The sequence below is a fragment of the Physella acuta genome, unplaced genomic scaffold (genome assembly GCF_028476545.2).
Source record: "Physella acuta isolate Inbredline_101_S28 unplaced genomic scaffold, ASM2847654v3 ptg000373l, whole genome shotgun sequence".
In the NCBI taxonomy this organism is placed as follows: domain Eukaryota; kingdom Metazoa; phylum Mollusca; class Gastropoda; family Physidae; genus Physella; species Physella acuta.
Window position 1 is genome coordinate 207,727 of NW_026731892.1, and position 20,644 is coordinate 228,370.

General features: G+C 37.7%; 2 protein-coding genes across 4 annotated transcripts in view; one reads left to right on the forward strand and one right to left on the reverse strand.

Moving 5' to 3' along the window:
* Window positions 1-1,279: 1,279 nt before the first annotated feature.
* LOC131941762 (CDK-activating kinase assembly factor MAT1) lies at window positions 1,280-8,395 on the forward strand. The gene is made up of 8 exons (XM_059301241.1): window positions 1,280-1,494; window positions 3,888-4,040; window positions 4,336-4,409; window positions 5,371-5,474; window positions 5,729-5,869; window positions 6,120-6,236; window positions 6,564-6,688; window positions 7,892-8,395. The coding sequence occupies exons 1-8, from the start codon at window positions 1,406-1,408 to the stop codon at window positions 8,079-8,081; spliced, it is 993 nt and encodes a 330-aa protein (XP_059157224.1). The 5' UTR covers window positions 1,280-1,405; the 3' UTR covers window positions 8,082-8,395.
* Window positions 8,396-8,606: 211 nt separating this feature from the next.
* The window catches only part of LOC131941792 (potassium channel subfamily K member 6), a 37,425-nt gene continuing 25,387 nt past the window's right edge, over window positions 8,607-20,644 (reverse strand). For all 3 annotated transcript variants that reach the window (XM_059301303.1, XM_059301304.1, XM_059301308.1), the window contains 6 exons: window positions 18,944-19,087; window positions 16,469-16,641; window positions 15,727-15,901; window positions 12,247-12,297; window positions 10,968-11,146; window positions 8,607-10,489 (listed from right to left, as the gene is read on the reverse strand). In XM_059301303.1, coding sequence (XP_059157286.1) covers window positions 10,403-10,489; window positions 10,968-11,146; window positions 12,247-12,297; window positions 15,727-15,901; window positions 16,469-16,641; window positions 18,944-19,087 — 809 coding nt within the window. In that variant the 3' untranslated portion in view covers window positions 8,607-10,402. The remainder of the gene's footprint in view (window positions 10,490-10,967; window positions 11,147-12,246; window positions 12,298-15,726; window positions 15,902-16,468; window positions 16,642-18,943; window positions 19,088-20,644) is intronic.

The window sequence follows — 20,644 nt, forward strand, 5'->3', positions numbered from 1 at the left end:
GCCACTACCCGAAGAATTGCATTAAAGAAATTGCAAGAAAACCACTTTTTAGATTAGACACATTAATTAGGCGGTAATTTTATTATAGAGTATCGATGAAGAAATTTCTTTTGAGTTGGGGAGGGGGGGGGCTCATACGTTCTTACGCGGGGGGTGGGGCTTCGCCCCTACCCGAAGAATTGTATGCAAGAAATTCTTCACGCAAACCATTAAGATTAGACAACATTTCCTTTTTATTCAATGTTAACGCGAAAATCAATGACGTCATATAACTGTGAGCACTCTCTGGGTTTGAGATTATTTTCTACTCTGTGCGCTAAATGTGTCGACGTCATACTTCGTTTTTCGAATTACTGTGCATGTTTTTATTTTCCTTGTCTTTTCTCTAGAGCGTTCTTGTCAGACAGATAGATAGATAGATAGAGAGACAGCGAAACTATTATTATAGATGTTTTTTCTAATATACCGAAAAGTATGTTTTTATACCAACTCTGATTTTAAAAACTTTCATTATGCTGTAAAACTTTAGCATTTATGATGACGATAAATTAAATTCTAATTATAGACAAAAACATTTTGTAAACACGAATAGTGTTAAACAATTTCATTATATTCTAAAGAATTTATTTATTTGTTCTGACATTTATAATTAAATGTGTAGATATATACATATTTATATTAAGAGAGTGATTATTTCCCCTATTTCACTTGTCTTAAATAATTTCCCAGGAATTATTATGTAAGAAATTTTTTTACAAGAATTTCAAAACAGATTGTGTTACGTTCATTGTTTTTGGTTGTAGTGTGTGTATATTTTTTGTTGTTGTTTAGATTGATATAATTTTTGTTTTGTCGGCCTACTTTGTGTGTTTTTTCTTATTTCATCAGAGTGCTACTTTCAATTTATTTTACATCATAGCGAAGTAATGACATACAGCTAGTAATTATATATATATATATATATATATATATATATATATATATATATATATATATATATATATATATATTTCCTTCTGAGCTTGTTCAGCTGTGATGTGAGTTTCCTTTTTTCTGGCGCTTTTTGTTTTACATAGAGCTGTAATAAAGCTGTTGTCAAGGCGTCTTTTTTTGGCGTCCTTCACTGAGTCTTCGACTATGGTTTCCTTCTTTTGACAGCAATGCCATAGCATGCATGGCATGGGTCCAAAATTGAATTCTGCTATCGTAGTAAGGTAGATAACAAAGATTTTAAGAACACATTCGCAGTAACTACCCTTTTCTACGCTCTTCTGTTACAGAATCCAATATATGAATTAATGGCCGACCATTGTTTTCAATTGAGGAAAAAATCTGCTGTTGATTTAGAAAGCATGAGCAACTATTCATAGATCTTGATTTAACTCTATTTAAAAAAAGAGAGAGAATGGAAGAACAGGGGTGTCCACGGTGTAAAACGACAAAATACAGAAACCCTTCACTTAAGTTGATGGTTAATATTTGCGGCCATTCTTTGTACGGACAAAGTTTCATTTTTATTTTTTATTTCATTGTTTTAGTTCTTTTTTTTTTTTAAGCATACAAAACAAAATTTTGAAAATTAGTTAAAAATTTCTTTAATTTGTATAATCAGACATGTTTTAAGACCCCCACAACATTAAACTTTTTAAAAACTATAACCTAGAATCTAAACTTAAGATCAGAACTAGAGTAAAGTTCCACAGCCTATCTCTGCCGATTTTCATCAGGCGAAAATACTGTATTATTCAGCTGCCATTCTACTGTAATATATACGAGTCATTTTGTATTCCTACGCATAGTATTTGAGATATTCATGTTTTAGTGACGAACATCTTTGCGATATTTTTTCCCCTGCGGCCACCTGCACCGGCTAGCGTAATGATCGTATTTTATATGTTTTAATCCAATTTTAATAACTAAAATACATATTTTACACTTTTAAGGGTGTTGATTGTATTATTAATTAATAGATTGCAAAACCAAATAAAAAACACTTCAATTAAATTTATTAACTGCACATCACGGATACCCAGTGATGACTCAAGGGATGCAATTATAATAATCATAACACAAGGGACGTAACAATCACTAACAAGACAAGACCCTAGCATTTGCTTAGACATGCTTGTATGTAGAGACATAAACTAGATCTAGTTCTAGAAGAAGTAGATGATCGAAATAATTTAAAACAACAGAAAAATGTATAAACTATACAGATTCTAGACTTAGCTTGAAATATAGAGCATCTAGATCTAGGCTAGTCTAGCTAAAGTCGTTGGTGACGCAGCGAGGTGAAACCACCCTAATCGTTACCCAAGCTGCGGCCACCCCCATTTCACCTCTCAGGTTGCTTCAATAGCCTTAGCTATACTATTTACAGGGCTCCGCATATGTGTATAAGCTATTTATAGTTAACCTAGTTATAAAAAGCTTTGATTGGTTGGTTTTAATCGTCTCATCCCGGACCTAGTTTTTTCCATTCGGGGGAACTCGGATCACCGGCTGACGTCATACCTAAACTTTAAAAACTTGTCTTCCAGAAGGAGAAAACAAACTTTCAATTTGCACCCCCCCCCCCCTTCCTCAAACTTTCTATTTGCACCCCCCCCCCCCCCCCTCAAACTCTTTCAATTTGTTTTTCCAACCCATTTTGGCGCCCCCTAAGGTTGGCGCCCGGGGACATGCCCCCCTCCCTCGCTACGCCTCTGCCAGCCTGGCCTCTGCAAACCAGCAGGCTTGTTGCATTGATTTAAATATAAACTCAAAACTATAATTTCTACAATTGATTTTGGCATCCGAAATTTCCTCAAGCAACTATCAAATAATCATTAGTACTAGGCCTATTGAATTTCAAACAATAAATAAATAGATCTAGATCTATTAGGTTGAAACTTAAAAACCCGCCAGGTTTAAAATTACTAATTATAATTTATGAAGTAGTGTAAAAACTCAGCAAATAGCTTGGTTTATCAAAATAGAATCAGATAGACTGAGTTCTCATTAATGTTTCTACAAACATTTTGTTATCGCTTTCTAAAAAAAAAAATCCAAGGCACAGTTTTTATTTCTCTCTTTTTCTAAATATCATTGCAATCATTTCACAAATGAAAAGAAAAAATATATTACACCTTTAGGTGTGTTGTAAAAAAAAATAAGTCACTCTTTTTAATGGGCACATTTCTTAATAGTGGAGGATATCCCATGTATCCTAACCCAGGATTTACATATTGACAGTCATCAACTATTCCATCCAACCACACTGTACATGTCACTCGATATTGATAGCAATTCTGACTGGGAATAGGAAGGCCTATGGGTTATTCCCAGCTGACTGGAAAAAATTTTAGTTTATAGTCCAGACTTCAAGGTAAAGTTAAGGATTGACCTAATATTATAGCAAATCCTTAATAAATTTCAAATTAAATTAATTCCTTATTTAAACCATTCCATTGCATTGCTAACATATCCATTATAAGTTAATCCAAATTTAAGGTCCAAGGAACTGAAATAATTGAGTTTAAAATAAATAATTTGACAAAAATGTGAAAAATGACTGGCAGTCATCAGTTTTTATTAAGCCTTTAGAGTACTGACAGTGTTTGGCTTCATAGAGATATAATAAACTAGCTTATACCTGTGCTTTGCCACCCTAACAAAATTGACACAACAGTCTAACAATGTCCACAAGGTGTACTGTAAACCGCAGACAAACGTTTTCTCAGGCATCCATGGCCATAGACAGCCCTCCTCATGCATGAAATGCTCGACTCACACCACCCCAGCAACGTTGACAAAGTGGCTATTTTGAACGTTGACTAGTCCAATAGAATCTAGTTATGTAAGTGGTAATGATTTGATTTAGACAAACACTTTGCCTTTCTCCCCAGATGTGAGAACTGTGTTGAGCTTTTGTTCGTGAAGGGTTCAGGCTCATGTCCTGATTGTGGTACAGCTCTGAGAAGACAAAACTTCCGGCTACAGATATTTGAAGATGCCATTGTGGAAAAGGAAATAGATATCAGAAAAAGGATTCTGAGAGAGTATGTAGTTCTATAGTTGAGAAAAGGTCAATTTATGCTAAATGTTCACTTTATGTTGCTGTTCAATTTTATTTTTCAGTATCTTAAAAATGTCCCTTTTTGACTGCACATATAAAGTCTAAAATGTGTACTTTATTTTGTTCCTGCTTTCTGGTGACAGGGCTTATTATACATGGATTTATAAAGCACTTCACTTTTGTATGTTAATTATATATTCCATTTTATTCAAAATTCATCTTTTATAATGTATATAAACTTAATGCAATCAAGTATAAGCTATTGTGTTGTTTTTCAGTTTTAATAAAAAGGAAGAAGATTTTCTCAACTTGAAGGAATATAATGATTACCTAGAGATGATAGAAACAATAGGTACTGTGCACCTTAACACTGTTTTATTTTACTGCTAGCCATACAACTGATACTTGACAATAGGTAACATACACCTTTAACATTCATTCTAGGTGCTTCATTTTACTGCTAGCCATAGAACATACTTTTAAGGGCTACAGGACATTACCCCCCTGGATATTTCCCCCCGGACATTTCCCCCCCCCCCCGTATTTACCCCCCGGAGCAATTACCCCCCTGTCAATTACCCCCCTGTCAATTACCCCCCGGGGAATTACCCCCCCCCCCCTCTCAAGTCAAAATCCTAACTAGAATTTTATACCTATATACTACTTTAATCCAAACCTTAAGAAAAAGACCAAAACCTAAGCATCCACCTTAGCCTGAAACTTCACACAAAACCAAAACCAAAGCTAGACACAACCCTAACCCTAACACTAGCTCTAACCCTAACCCTAGCCCTAAACCTAACCCTAATCTTAACCCTAACCCTAGCCCTAAACCTAGCCCTAATCCTAATCCTAGCCCTAACCCTAGCCCTAAACCTAACCCTAAACCTAGCCCTAACCCTGTCCGGGGGGGGGGGGGTAATGTCCTACTGGCCGGGGGGGGGGGGGGGGGGGGGGGGTAATTGACAGGGGGGTAATGTCGGGGGGGAAATATCCGGGGGGTAATTGACAGGGGGAAATGCCCGGGGGGGGGGGGGGGGGGGTAATGTCCTACTGGCCGGGGGGGGGGGGTAATTGACAGGGGGGTAATGTCGGGGGGGAAATATCCGGGGGGTAATTGACAGGGGGAAATGCCCTGTTCCCCTTTTAAGTCTGGTGTAACTCTTTGTGTTTTTTTGTACTTCAACAGTCAAAGTATGAGTCAATGAAGCATTTATGTGGTTTTATTGTGTGAAAATTTAGCTTTACAACTGCTACATTGATAGTGGATTTAAAATATCTTTTAAATGTCATTGGATGATATTTGCTTTCAGTTTATAACCTCAGCAACCATCAGGATGTTGATGCCACAAAGAGAATGATAGAACAATACAAGAAAGAGAACAAAGACCAAATCAGGAAAAACCAGTCTAAACTAGTAATATATTTTTTTACCCTAGTTGGTTTGCCTGTTCTGCAAACCCAGGCATGGTAGATTTGAATTTTCTCCCTTAGAAAATTGTTTCATGCACATCACCAAGATTCAGATACCAGTTTTATCCTTTTGCCTGCTGTTATTTATCAATACTATCATAGTAGTATTAGTAGTATTGGTCGTGTCTCGATTCTATTCTAATGAAAGTTGTTAATATAAAAAGGCAATGAAAATAGTGTTTACTTTCTATTTCACAGAGTAAAGATGAGGAGTACCTTGAAGCTCTGATTGAAAAAGAGCAGCACGATGCCACTGTGAGAAAGATAATGAGTGTGGAGGATGAGAAGAGAGAGAAGGCAGCTAAAAGAAAACACAAGGAAGCTTTGATTGATGATCTTGTAAGTTCTTTCCCTTGGCCTATCTTTCTTGTTTCTACTCTACCATAAATTGTATAATTCAGCTGAAAAATGAGTAACTGTAACCTTTATTTTATGCCAATAAAAAAATGATTCTAGCTTATGCTTCATCAATTTGGGCAATAGCAAAGTAAAAAAATGTATCCCAATTGTCCATGCAGTAAATTCTTTACTGATATATTTTACAATATGACTAAATAGTCTTTATCATGAATTTGTGGGTTATTTTCAGATGTTCTCCGACATGCCAGCCCATCTAATCATCAACACACACAGGGAAACCACTCAACATGAGGAAACAGAAGCAAAAATAGCTGCTGCTACAGCATTTTCTACAGGAATTAAAATTGTGAGTCATCCCCCTTGTTTACATAATTGATGTTTGAATACTGTGTACTAGAACCATAGAAAGATTTTAATTGTAAGCAAAATAGGATAAAATATTGTGCACTTGAGACAAGTTACCATCAGACTGATAATATTTTACACACTAAGTGTTGACCTTTATAACCATCACCACAATAGGCATGAAAAGTCTATGTAATTATAGTACATTTCTGAAAAAATATTTTTAAAAATATGGCAAGCACCTTATGTCACAAATATTAATCATGTCACAGATACTCCTTGTCAAATACTTCCCATGTAACCAAACATTTTCCTCTTGAACTTTTAGGGACATCAGAACGAGATAATTCCTTTAGTCAAGCAAGACCAAGGACAGTTGTACAGATATTGTCCAAACATAATGGACTGGTGCGGACCTGAGCCACCAACCATGGACGAGCTTTACACTGATGGGTATGTGTTTACAACTTGAAACCAATAGCAACAACAAATCTGCTTGCATGGCAACAGGGGGTTAGTCCTAGTGAAAGTGGGAACTGATAAGATATCAATTTTGGGATTTTAGTTATTTCTAATTTTTTATTTGTGTATGCATACACGTTTGTGTGGAAGTTTTTAAAAATCTAATTTTACAGTAATATTCTTTGAAAAGTAACAAACTTATAAGAATGGTAAAAAGGTGCTGGTTTTAAATTTATCAGAATGAGATTTTGGGTCATTTTTATAAAAAAAAAACTATCATTACTCAGGCATCATTGGCCAGATTCATAAAGAAATGTTGAAGTCATGTATTGGCCACATTAACTCATTTGCTACAAATACCAACTCCATTACTGCCATTTACCCATCATGTTTCTATCATTTTATTATCATCTTAAAGGGCTTCTATGCTATTTGTGCTTAATAAATATAGTACAAGAATGCATACAAAAATTTTCCCAAAAAAAACCTGGTTTCCAGCTTTTTTATCACTATTTTATTCCAAGTAATTTGTAGAAAATTTTTACGCAAGGTTGTTTTCATTATACATTACAAGAATCAGATACAGGATCTCTAGATATTTTAATTATTAGTAATGTTACTGAAGCACTCCATGGTGAATTCGAACCACATACTTGCATCATTAAATTAGCTCTAAATAATAAATACTGCTAGAAAACATAAAATATATATGTTCTTTGAGTTAAAACTTTTTTTATATTTTAATAATTACATTTTGTGGCTTTTTAATAAGTAGGCAAAACAATTCTTTTAAAAATAAATTCAAACAAAAGTTGTTATGGGTTGTCTCCCTTAGTTTAGGATCTTAGCAAAAAGTTGAACATTGAAGTTATAAATAACTTGAATACAGATGTGAAGTGTAGATTGTCGCAAATGTACTATTTTAACCATTCTATGGGCTTTGTGACATTATAATCAACAAAAGTTGTGCTTGATGTTATGACCAACATATGCCCTTAGGTGTTTTAACCAGCAGCATATGTTTTCATGTTTAAATCCATAATATAGGCTTCCTCCCTAGTTAGATGTGAACAAAATTACCTTTTTTAACAAAACCCTCATTCATCCATGGTTAAGCATGTATAACAAAAAAAAACTTTTTTCTGTACAGGTAGATGTTTAATAAATTAAAAACCCACCCTCCTCCCTCCCCAGCTACCTCAAGAACATCAGGTCAGCCAGTGATGCCGAGAGAGCTGGAGGATTCCGTGAGGCCCTAGCCTGCCACAGAGCCCTGCAGGATGCCTTGTGTGGGCTCTACAGCTTCCCTACTGTACCTTCTCCATCCAAGAAGCTGGCCCTGGGGTCTGCTGCCTCACACCCCCTCCCCATGGTGACATCCTGACAGCACGCTGTGTGTTAGAGCAACTGATCTGATGGGTAGAACCAGTCCAGCTTGGCCCCTCCCACCCAAGGATGTAACCACAGCATCAATCTAGTGTCAAACCAACATGGAGGAAATCTTTTGAGGAAGATCACAGAATAGTCTAAGCCAAGACTAGATATACTGATGGTCTTCTGTAAAATGACTATCTTTCCCACATAATTCTTCTATATGTATAGCATATCTGACATGTTTTCACAAGATCATGTCGAAATTGTACATAGGTCCAGTAGAAAAAAATTCAGCAAATGATTTGTATTTTTTGTTAGCATAAAATAAAAATGTGTTGATATAATTGAAGTTTTTTTTTAGTGTTCAATGAATGTCAGTATGCTTTTACAGGTCAGAAGTCATGAAGGTCAGTGGGTTATAAGTTCAAAACTTTGTAAAACCAGACTAATGGAGTGGAACATTAAAAACCAGACTATTGGTGTGGAACATTAAAAACCAGACAAATGTAGTGGAACTGTAAAAATCAGACAATCGTTGATGATAAATGTTTTATTTTAAGCATTGCACAGCCACAGATGAGACAACAATTATCATTGGATACTACAGACAACAAGCAATGTTTATCAACCAATAGTAACACAGGATCCTGGCTTTAACACAATAGACTACACAATACCCAATTGTACCAAACTACTTTTTGTAGCTTACATGGTAACCAATAAAAGAAATCCATTTGTACAGTAAAACTTTGTTCAATAGATGCAAGAATAACAAGTAAATGTAAAGAATTACTACACTAATTGTTCAAAATAAATCCTACATACAGTTAATAGAGCCTGTCTTATTTTTCATTTATTGAGAGAGAAAAAATTATTTAACTTTGGTTTCTACTGCTAATGTTACAAATGATTTATTAATTGTAAAGGTAATCTCAGCTTTGTGATACATAAACTATTTAATCTGTAATGTTTTGATCTACTGGCTGAAGATTTCAGCTGTTTACCCCAAACTACTAGAAATACAACAAAAATTTAAACAAGACGACAATGCTACATGGGTAGCAGTTTTAATAAGATAACATTGCTAGATGGGTAGCAGTTTAAACAAAACAAGACTGCTACATGGGTAGCAGAGTAAACAAGATAACAATGCTACATGGGTAGCAGTTAAGTACAGCGTCACAAAATATAACCTTTGGTGTACTTTTGAATTGTTGTATGCATTAACTCCATAGTATTTTTTGTGTTGAAAAACAATACAACAATTAGCAATTTGAATAGATAACAAACTAATTACCACATCATTATATATATTTACAAGAAAAGAAATTTTCTACATGAAATTTTTGGTAAAGAAATCACATAACCTACACACAGAATTAACTTTTACTGGACCATTAATTTTTTTTTCCTCAGCCTACAAAAAATAACCACCAGAAAACCACATTGGGAAAGGTTAGAAACTACACAGATATTTAGTAAACAAACCTGGCAAAAATTCCTTCAAATTTACAAATCAACTAGATTTTAAAATCATAAAAATACCCAAAAATATTTTTATTAGTTTGTTAAAGCATGAAAATGTCATTAAAATACTACAGAAAAGACCTCTACATATTGTATTTTATGTTAAATTCATAATCTCCCAAAAAATTTCTATAAATGTTGAGGCATTTGGTAATTCTCAATAAATTAGCATTATTTACCTCAACAATTTGTGTTCATTAAAAACTTTTAAATAAAAGTTTTGAAAAAAAATAATATCAAAAGAAAGGCTGCCAAACTTTTACATTCAAATTTAAAATATACATAAATCAGTTTGCTCAAAAACAACCAAGAATCGTAAAGTACATGAAACAAATTGCAGGAGTTGGAATATAATAAAGTATTAACACTCACAACAAACACGATTTTACTTTAAGTGTGGTAACAATCTTTTTTTTTCTTTTAACTTTATGGTTTAAGTTTTTTTTAAAACTAGACATATACTACATTACTGTTGAAACTCATGGGTTACAATCATTTTTAAATAATTCCATGCTAATTTAAAACTTCAGTTGAAAATTTCTTTTTATATTTTAAAACTAGCAAAAAAAAGTTAGCCTATTCTAATGAAAAAAAAATCTCAAAAATCTCTCACTAAAGAAAAAATAATGCGGGTTTAATGTTTTAGCAAGAGGAAAAAACAGCAATGCACCATACTTTGAACTATTACAATACAATTATTTAAATTATGTTGGAAATTTCCCTGGAAGTTAGAGACTAGTCTCCCTTGAGTTGAAGGTCAAGTATTTGTTCCTTCCCTTGAGTTGTTCTCTGGTTGCTGTCCCTTTACTGCTCTTCTTCTGTTACTGGTGTTTGAACGTCTTGCTGGTAACTATGAAACTCTCCAGATTTAATGCTTTGTGTATCATCGATCTGAAGATTTCAATTTTCATATTAACAGGATTTTTAAATAGCTTTTATCACTTTTTTTAAATACACATCTTATCTTAATAAATTTCCATGTGTTTATTTAAAAACGAGTTTCAAATATTGTGATAGGCAGGTGTTTTTATGTCATAGTTTGATCAGCTGAGAAACATTTTCTGCTGTTTGATAACACTTTTGGGGGGAAAACTTTACAAGTTCTGTGTGATTTAAATTGTTATCCAAGTTAGGTAGGGGGGGGGGGGGAAGATTAATAATTCTTGGCTGGTTTGATACCAGACCAAGCGGTGCACCAAACCTTAAACCATCCTGTTTGCTACAAACCACATATATGTAGTGAATAACATACAGAACAACAGGCACCAGCATTATATCAAATCTTAATAAACAACATTAACACTGAATCAAAGATAATAACTTTTTCATCTATTTATATGTAGACATACAAATGGAGTCGTCTACCAACCTGCTTGGTATATTTGTTGCTGTTTCCAGTCTCAGCAGGCTTGAGTCTAGTGTTCTCCTCATCGGATCGATTCATTTCGTCATTCTTTAAGTAGAAGTGGTAGCCGAGATTCAGCTCCGGGATGTCATAGAAGACGGTAATTAACAGAAGTAACATGGTGATGCCAATTAAAAGATAAACTGAGGAAAAAATGTAAACAAAAAATTTTCTAATATTCTAATAAGGTTAAGATAAAACTTTCAGTCAGCTGATGAAATGGAAGGCAGTTAGATTCAAATTAACTCAAACTTAACAAAAACCTGGCAGTAATACATTTCTTGTAAAAACAAAGTGAAATTATTTAACAAGAGATATCAATTAAATTTTAATTAAGTATATTCTTATAAGACTGTTAATCAACAATCTAATCAACAAAATTTACATACTCAGAATCAATATTCATATGATCAAAACAATTGACATACACGCCAGATAGGAAAAACACTAGACTGGTGTTAACAAAGAGAAAAAGATAGCTCATCATTTGATTAACTTTGTTTTTCAACTGTAAATATCATGGGCTGATGACACTTCTGCCAGCTCAGCATAAATCTGAAAGTCTGGGAACTGCTAAATTTTTGGGTAATTTGAGTATTTTTTTTATGTTATGTGGGCCTGTAGATTCTGTTTATGTAACATTGTGACAGGTTTATGTATCATAACATGGACTTATTAACTTCAGGACAAATGGTGTAACATTGGGGCAATTTCTTTTTAACTTTGTGGGTTGATATAACAGGAAAAGCCAGTTTTATGGAATATAACTTTATAATAATAATGTTATAATTTTATAACAGTTTTAAGTAATAATATAATAGTAAAATAATTTTAAAAGACATAAAAAAAAGAAACCTAGAAAACATTCAGCACTTTTACACAATTTAATTTTCAGCACAAACAATCTTTTCAAACCAGCTGTCACATCTAGATATATTAAAAAATCAATTTTTGTGTGTGAAGGAAAAATCAATACATATATGTGGAGGAAAGAGATCAGCTTCACAAAAATGTATACGAAAATTGAATGATTTGAGGCAGTGAATTCTAGAAAGGATTTTTTTTTAAACAATGTATGTCAGCCACATGTAAAAACAAAGTATGTAAAAATGTAGAAACTAGACGGACACAACCACTTACTCTACAAAAACCTAGTATGTTGCAGCTACTCTAGTAAAGACTTACATGTTGTAACTACTCTACAAAAGACTTACATGTGGTAGCTACTCTACAAAAGACTTACATGTGGTAGCTACTTTGTACAAAGCTCTATGGGGCTGGTCTGAGTTGTCACCTGTGAATAAAACATGAGTGATGAAACAACCAAAGTCTACCCTAAAATAATCATGAAATTTGTTGTCCACTTTCACACAGTTTAGCTTTTAATCATTGTTCATCAATTATGTGATTAGCTAGCTGTTGGGTCATTAGCTAGCTGTAAGGTCACTGGTCAGCTGTTTGGCCATTAGCTAGCTTTAAGGTCACTGGTCAGCTGTTAGGTCACTGTTGTTATGATGTAAGCTGTAAGGGCGCCTACCTGGAATGTAATCACCTAAGCCTATGGTAGAGAGTGATATGAAGCAGCACCTACCTGGAATGTAATCACCTAAGCCTATGGTAGAGAGTGATATGAAGCAGCACCTACCTGGAATTTAATAACCTAAGCCTATGGTAGAGAGTGATATGAAGCAGTACGTACCTGGAATGTAATCACCTAAGCCTATGGTAGAGAGTGATATGAAGCAGCACCTACCTGGAATGTAATCACCTAAGCCTTAGGTAGACAGTGATATGAAGCAGCACCTACCTGGAATGTAATCACCTAAGCCTATGGTAGACAGTGATATGAAGCAGCACCTACCAGGAATGTAATCACCTAAGCCTATGGTAGACAGTGATATGAAGCAGCACATACCTGGAATGTAATCACCTAAGCCTATGGTAGAGAGTGATATGAAGCAGCACCTACCAGGAATGTAATCACCTAAGCCTATGGTAGAGAGTGATATGAAGCAGCACGTACCTGGAATGTAATCACCTAAGCCTATGGTAGAGAGTGATATGAAGCAGCACCTACCTGGAATGTAATCACCTAAGCCTATGGTAGAGAGGGATATAACGCAGAACCTACCTGGAATGTAATCGCCTAAGCCTATGGTAGAGAGGGATATGAAGCAGCACCTACCTGGAATGTAATCACCTAAGCCTATGGTAGAGAGTGATATGAAGCAGCACATACCAGGAATGTAATCACCTAAGCCTATGGTAGAGAGTGATATGAAGCAGCACATACCAGGAATGTAATCACCTAAGCCTATGGTAGAGAGTGATATGAAGCAGCACATACCAGGAATGTAATCACCTAAGCCTATGGTAGACAGTGATATGAAGCAGCACCTACCTGGAATGTAATCGCCTAAGCCTATGGTAGAGAGTGATATGAAGCAGCACCTACCTGGAATGTAATCACCTAAGCCTATGGTAGAGAGTGATATGAAGCAGCACCTACCAGGAATGTAATCACCTAAGCCTATGGTAGAGAGTGATATGAAGCAGCACCTACCTGGAATGTAATCACCTAAGCCTATGGTAGAGAGTGATATGAAGCAGCACCTACCTGGAATGTAATCACCTAAGCCTATGGTAGAGAGGGATATAACCCAGCACCTACCTGGAATGTAATCACCTAAGCCTATGGTAGAGAGGGATATGAAGCAGCACGTACCTGGAATGTAATCACCTAAGCCTATGGTAGAGAGTGATATAAAGCAGCACCTACCTGGAATGTAATCACCTAAGCCTATGGTAGAGAGTGATATGAAGCAGCACCTACCTGGAATGTAATCACCTAAGCCTATGGTAGAGAGTGATATGAAGCAGCACCTACCTGGAATGTAATCACCTAAGCCTATGGTAGAGAGGGATATGAAGCAGCACCTACCAGGAATGTAATCACCTAAGCCTATGGTAGACAGTGATATGAAGCAGCACCTACCTGGAATGTAATCACCTAAGCCTATGGTAGAGAGTGATATGAAGCAGCACGTACCTGGAATGTAATCACCTAAGCCTATGGTAGAGAGTGATATGAAGCAGCACATACCTGGAATGTAATCACCTAAGCCTATGGTAGACAGTGATATGAAGCAGTACGTACCTGGAATGTAATCACCTAAGCCTATGGTAGAGAGTGATATGAAGCAGCACATACCAGGAATGTAATCACCTAAGCCTATGGTAGACAGTGATATGAAGCAGCACCTACCTGGAATGTAATCACCTAAGCCTATGGTAGAGAGTGATATGAAGCAGCACCTACCTGGAATGTAATCACCTAAGCCTATGGTAGAGAGAGATATGAAGCAGCACCTACCTGGAATGTAATCACCTAAGCCTATGGTAGAGAGGGATATGAAGCAGCACGTACCTGGAATGTAATCACCTAAGCCTATGGTAGACAGTGATATAAAGCAGCACCTACCTGGAATGTAATCACCTAAGCCTATGGTAGAGAGGGATATGAAGCAGCACGTACCTGGAATGTAATCACCTAAGCCTATGGTAGAGAGTGATATGAAGCAGCACCTACCTGGAATGTAATCACTTAAGCCTATGGTAGAGAGTGATATGAAGCAGCACCTACCTGGAATGTAATCACCTAAGCCTATGGTAGAGAGTGATATGAAGCAGCACCTACCTGGAATGTAATCACTTAAGCCTATGGTAGAGAGTGATATGAAGCAGCACCTACCTGGAATGTAATCACCTAAGCCTATGGTAGACAGTGATATGAAGCAGTACGTACCTGGAATGTAATCACCTAAGCCTATGGTAGAGAGTGATATGAAGCAGCACATACCAGGAATGTAATCACCTAAGCCTATGGTAGACAGTGATATGAAGCAGCACCTACCTGGAATGTAATCACCTAAGCCTATGGTAGAGAGAGATATGAAGCAGCACCTACCTGGAATGTAATCACCTAAGCCTATGGTAGACAGTGATATGAAGCAGCACGTACCTGGAATGTAATCACCTAAGCCTATGGTAGACAGTGATATAAAGCAGCACCTACCTGGAATGTAATCACCTAAGCCTATGGTAGAGAGGGATATGAAGCAGCACGTACCTGGAATGTAATCACCTAAGCCTATGGTAGACAGAGATATGAAGCAGCACCTACCTCGAATGTAATCACCTAAGCCTATGGTAGAGAGGGATATGAAGCAGCACGTACCTGGAATGTAATCACCTAAGCCTATGGTAGACAGAGATATGAAGCAGCACCTACCTGGAATGTAATCACCTAAGCCTATGGTAGAGAGGGATATGAAGCAGCACGTACCTGGAATGTAATCACCTAAGCCTATGGTAGACAGTGATATGAAGCAGCACCTACCTGGAATGTAATCACCTAAGCCTTAGGTAGACAGTGATATGAAGCAGCACCTACCTGGAATGTAATCACCTAAGCCTATGGTAGAGAGTGATATGAAGCAGCACCTACCTGGAATGTAATCACCTAAGCCTTAGGTAGACAGTGATATGAAGCAGCACATACCTGGAATGTAATCACCTAAGCCTATGGTAGAGAGTGATATGAAGCAGCACATACCTGGAATGTAATCACCTAAGCCTATGGTAGAGAGGGATATGAAGCAGCACCTACCTGGAATGTAATCACCTAAGCCTATGGTAGAGAGTGATATGAAGCAGCACCTACCAGGAATGTAATCACCTAAGCCTATGGTAGAGAGTGATATGAAGCAGTAGTAGAAAGCATCCAGGTAGTTCCAGTTGGGCTCCAGCACTGTGTAGATGCCAGCTGGGATTAACATGAAGAAGATGATGTGGATGCCCAGGATGATGCACAGGTGGAGTACCTGGATGTGGAACACCTGCAACAGAAGAGTACAGTTGTCTGGTACAGTTGGTTAAAGTTGGGCTGTCTGATACAGTTGGGTTAAAGTTGGACTGTCTGGTACAGTTGGTTAAAGTTGGGCTGTCTGATACAGTTGGGTTAAAGTTGGACTGTCTGGTACAGTTGGGTTAGAGTTGGGCTGTAAGGTACAGTTGGGTTAAAGTTGGGCTGTCTGATACAGTTGGGTTAAAGTTGGACTGTCTGGTACAGTTGGTTAAAGTTGGACTGTCTGGTACAGTTGGGTTAAAGTTGGACTGTCTGGTACAGTTGGTTAAAGTTGGGCTGTCTGATACAGTTGGGTTAGAGTTGGGCTGTCTGGTACAGTTGGGTTAAAGTTGGACTGTCTGGTACAGTTGGGTTAGAGTTGGGCTGTAAGGTACAGTTGGGTTAAATTTGTGTTGTCTGATACAGTTGGGCTGTCTGGTACAGTTGGGCTGTCTGGTACAGTTGGGTTTGAGTTGGATTGTCTGGAACGGTTGTTCTAAGGTGACCATAGCTACACTTGTGTAGAGGTTAATATGGCTACTGTGACATGGCTAGCTACCTTGTATAGATGGCCCAGCTTGCCGTAGAGCCAGTACAGCAGGTTCCGTGTGGGGATCATCAGCCTCTCCACACAGGCGGTAAACAGCACCAGTGTCAGGGGAATCCCCAGGATGGCAAAGAAAATACAGAAGGCTTTGCCAGCATCAGATAGGGGCGTCACCCGACCGTATCCTGGGGAAACAATAACTGATGTCAGTAAGCAAAGTTATAGTGGTGTCATGAACCACTTTACCTATAATGGTGACATGACCCACTTTACCTATAATGGTGACACGGTCCACCTTACCTATAGTAGTGACATGGCCCACCTTACCTATAATGGTGACATGGCCCACCTTACCTATAGTGATGTAATGCCCCACCTCACCTATGGTGGTGACATGGCCCACCTTACCTATATTAGTGACATGGCCCACCTTACCTATAGTGGTGACATGGCCCACCTTACCTATAGTAGTGACATGGCCCACCTTACCTATAATGGTGACATGGCCCACCTTACCTATAGTGATGTAATGCCCCACCTTACCTATATTAGTGACATGGCCCACCTTACCTATAGTGGTGACATGGCCCACCTTACCTATAGTAGTGACATGGCCCACCTTACCTATAATGGTGACATGGCCCACCTTACCTATAGTGATGTAATGCCCCACCTTACCTATAGTAGTGACATGGCCCACCTTACCTATAATGGTGACATGGCCCACCTTACCTATAGTGATGTAATGCCCCACCTCACCTATGGTGGTGACATGGCCCACCTTACCTATATTAGTGACATGGCCCACCTTACCTATAGTGATGTAATGCCCCACCTTACCTATAGTGGTGACATGGCCCACCTTACCTATAGTGATGTAATGCCCCACCTCACCTATGATGGTGACATGGCCCACCTTACCTATATTAGTGACATGGCCCACCTTACCTATAGTAGTGACATGGCCCACCTTACCTATAATGGTGACATGGCCCACCTTACCTATAGTGATGTAATGCCCCACCTCACCTATGGTGGTGACATGGCCCACCTTACCTATAGTAGTGACATGGCCCACCTTACCTATAATGGTGACATGGCCCACCTTACCTATAGTGATGTAATGCCCCACCTCACCTATGGTGGTGACATGGCCCACCTTACCTATAATGGTGACATGGCCCACCTTACCTATAGTGGTGACATGGCCCACCTTACCTATATTAGTGACATGGCCCACCTTACCTATAGTGGTGACATGGCCCACCTTACCTATAGTAGTGACATGGTCCACCTTACCTATAGTGGTGACATGGCCCACCTTACCTATAGTAGTGACATGGCCCACCTTACCTATAGTAGTGACATGGCCCACCTTACCTATAGTAGTGACATGGCCCACCTTACCTATAGTGGTGACATGCCCCACCTTACCTATAGTGATGTAATGCCCCACCTTACCTATAGTAGTGACATGGCCCACCTTACCTATAGTGGTGACATGGCCAAGCTCACCTATAGTAGTGACATGGCCCAGCTCACCTATAGTAGTGACATGGCCCAGCTCACCTATAGTAGTGACATGGCCCACCTTACCTATATTAGTGACATGGCCCACCTTACCTATAGTGGTGACATGGCCCACCTTACCTATAGTAGTGACATGGTCCACCTTACCTATAGTGGTGACATGCCCCACCTTACCTATAGTAGTGACATGGCCCACCTTACCTATATTAGTGACATGGCCCACCTTACCTATAGTGGTGACATGGCCCACCTTACCTATAGTAGTGACATGGTCCACCTTACCTATAGTGGTGACATGGCCCACCTTACCTATAGTAGTGACATGGCCCACCTTACCTATAGTAGTGACATGGCCCACCTTACCTATAGTAGTGACATGGCCCACCTTACCTATAGTGGTGACATGCCCCACCTTACCTATAGTGATGTAATGCCCCACCTTACCTATAGTAGTGACATGGCCCACCTTACCTATAGTAGTGACATGGCCCACCTTACCTATAGTAGTGACATGGCCCACCTTACATATAGTGGTGACATGGCCCACCTTACCTATAGTAGTGACATGGCCCACCTTACCTATATTAGTGACATGGCCCACCTTACCTATAGTGATGTAATGCCCCACCTTACCTATAGTAGTGACATGGTCCACCTTACCTATAGTGGTGACATGGCCCACCTTACCTATAGTGGTGACATGGCCCACCTTACCTATAGTAGTGACATGGTCCACCTTACCTATAGTGGTGACATGCCCCACCTTACCTATAGTGATGTAATGCCCCACCTTACCTATAGTAGTGACATGGCCCACCTCACCTATAGTAGTGACATGGCCCACCTTACCTATAGTGGTGACATGGCCCACCTTACCTATAGTGGTGACATGGCCCACCTTACCTATAGTAGTGACATGGTCCACCTTACCTATAGTGATGTAATGCCCCACCTTACCTATAGTAGTGACGACTGTACTGGCGAAGAACATGGCCTGGCCGAAGCTCCAGTTGGGCTCTGACTGGGAAACATTTTTGACTGCTGAGACTCCCCTATTGGCGGCGTGGACGATCTCCTCGATAAACTTCTCTAGCTCGGCGTCTGCAAGTAAAAACACATTCCTTTATACTTTATTACAAGGCCGCCTATCTAACATATCAGCTCTCTGTCAAACAAACGTACAACAAAAGCAATGGGGGGGGGCACTCCGGATATATATATATATATATATATATATATATATATATATATATATATATATATATATATATATATATATATATATATTACATGTGTGTGTATGTATATTTGTGTTTGCACGTTTCTAACGTCAATCTCATATTGACTATCCCATCAAAGAACAAAATCGTACATGACAAGACCGAACGAGGGAGGTAATAAAAGAACGCTGACTCAGGTTGCGACAGATGTTGAAATGTACACAGTTAAACTCTGTAGTTGAACAAAACAACAGTGATTTATTAACAGGTTAATCCGCATGGTCTAATCCAGCATGGTCCGAGTTATCGCTCTTGGTGAACTCACTAATGCTGTCCCTGCATCATGTCGTCATATGGTTTGGTGTCGCCAGCTTTAGATTAGATCACTCGAACATCCAGTGGACCCATTGATTTGGTGGGAGTTATTATATATATATATATATATAGGCCTATATATATATATATATATATATATATATATATATATATATATATATATATATATATATAGGCCTATATTTATATATATAGGCCTATATATATATATAGGCCTATATATATATAGGCCTATATATATATATATATAGGCCTATATATATATATAGTCCTATATTTGTACTATTCCGCTGAAACGTTAAACGGAAACCGAAACACTTCTTTGAGGTTAGGTTTAATTCTATGGTTAAGGAAAAGGGGGTGTAGGTTACTGTTTGGGGGGGGGGGGGGGGGGGGGGGGAGAGAGAGATTTTGATCCAGTAATGCTGAACACGTACAGGATCATAATTTACTGTTATAGTTTTTGTTTTGACACGAGTGTTGCTAGACATTGTTTGGACACACTTTAACACATGTGTAGCAATTTACGGTTTAAACAAATTTATTAGGTGAACTTGCTTTTCAAGCTAAGTATTTTAGTATTACGATTATGGTAAGGAATAATATATAACACCACAAGAGAAAGTGCACCATCATTGTCTGATACTTTAGTGTCTTAAATAATTATAACTAATGTGATGGGTTGGATTCAGTTGGTTTTTTTAAATAAAAAAGGAAGGTCTATGTATAACTGAGAGGGAACATTGTGTAGGTCTATGTATAACTGGGAGGGAACATTGTGTGTCGCCCGACCAAGTGACGCCACAGTAACAACAAAGTACCGAATGGGAAACGAACCCTAACCGTAACCCTATACATGAACTTTAACACAAAACTAAAACCTTTAGGTTATGTATTTCTAATCTTCATTAAACCTTTTGTAATGACAAAACTTTTAAAATCGTTCTGCATCGAGATCGAAAAATTGTTTAAATACTTCTAACTAAAACTCCTTGTTTTTTTTTTTTTTTTTTTTTTTTTTTTTTTTTTTTTTTTTTTTTTTTTTTTTGGTTTTCATTTTTTTTTATTTTGAGCTAAACTGGCGCATTTTTAGCGCAATTTC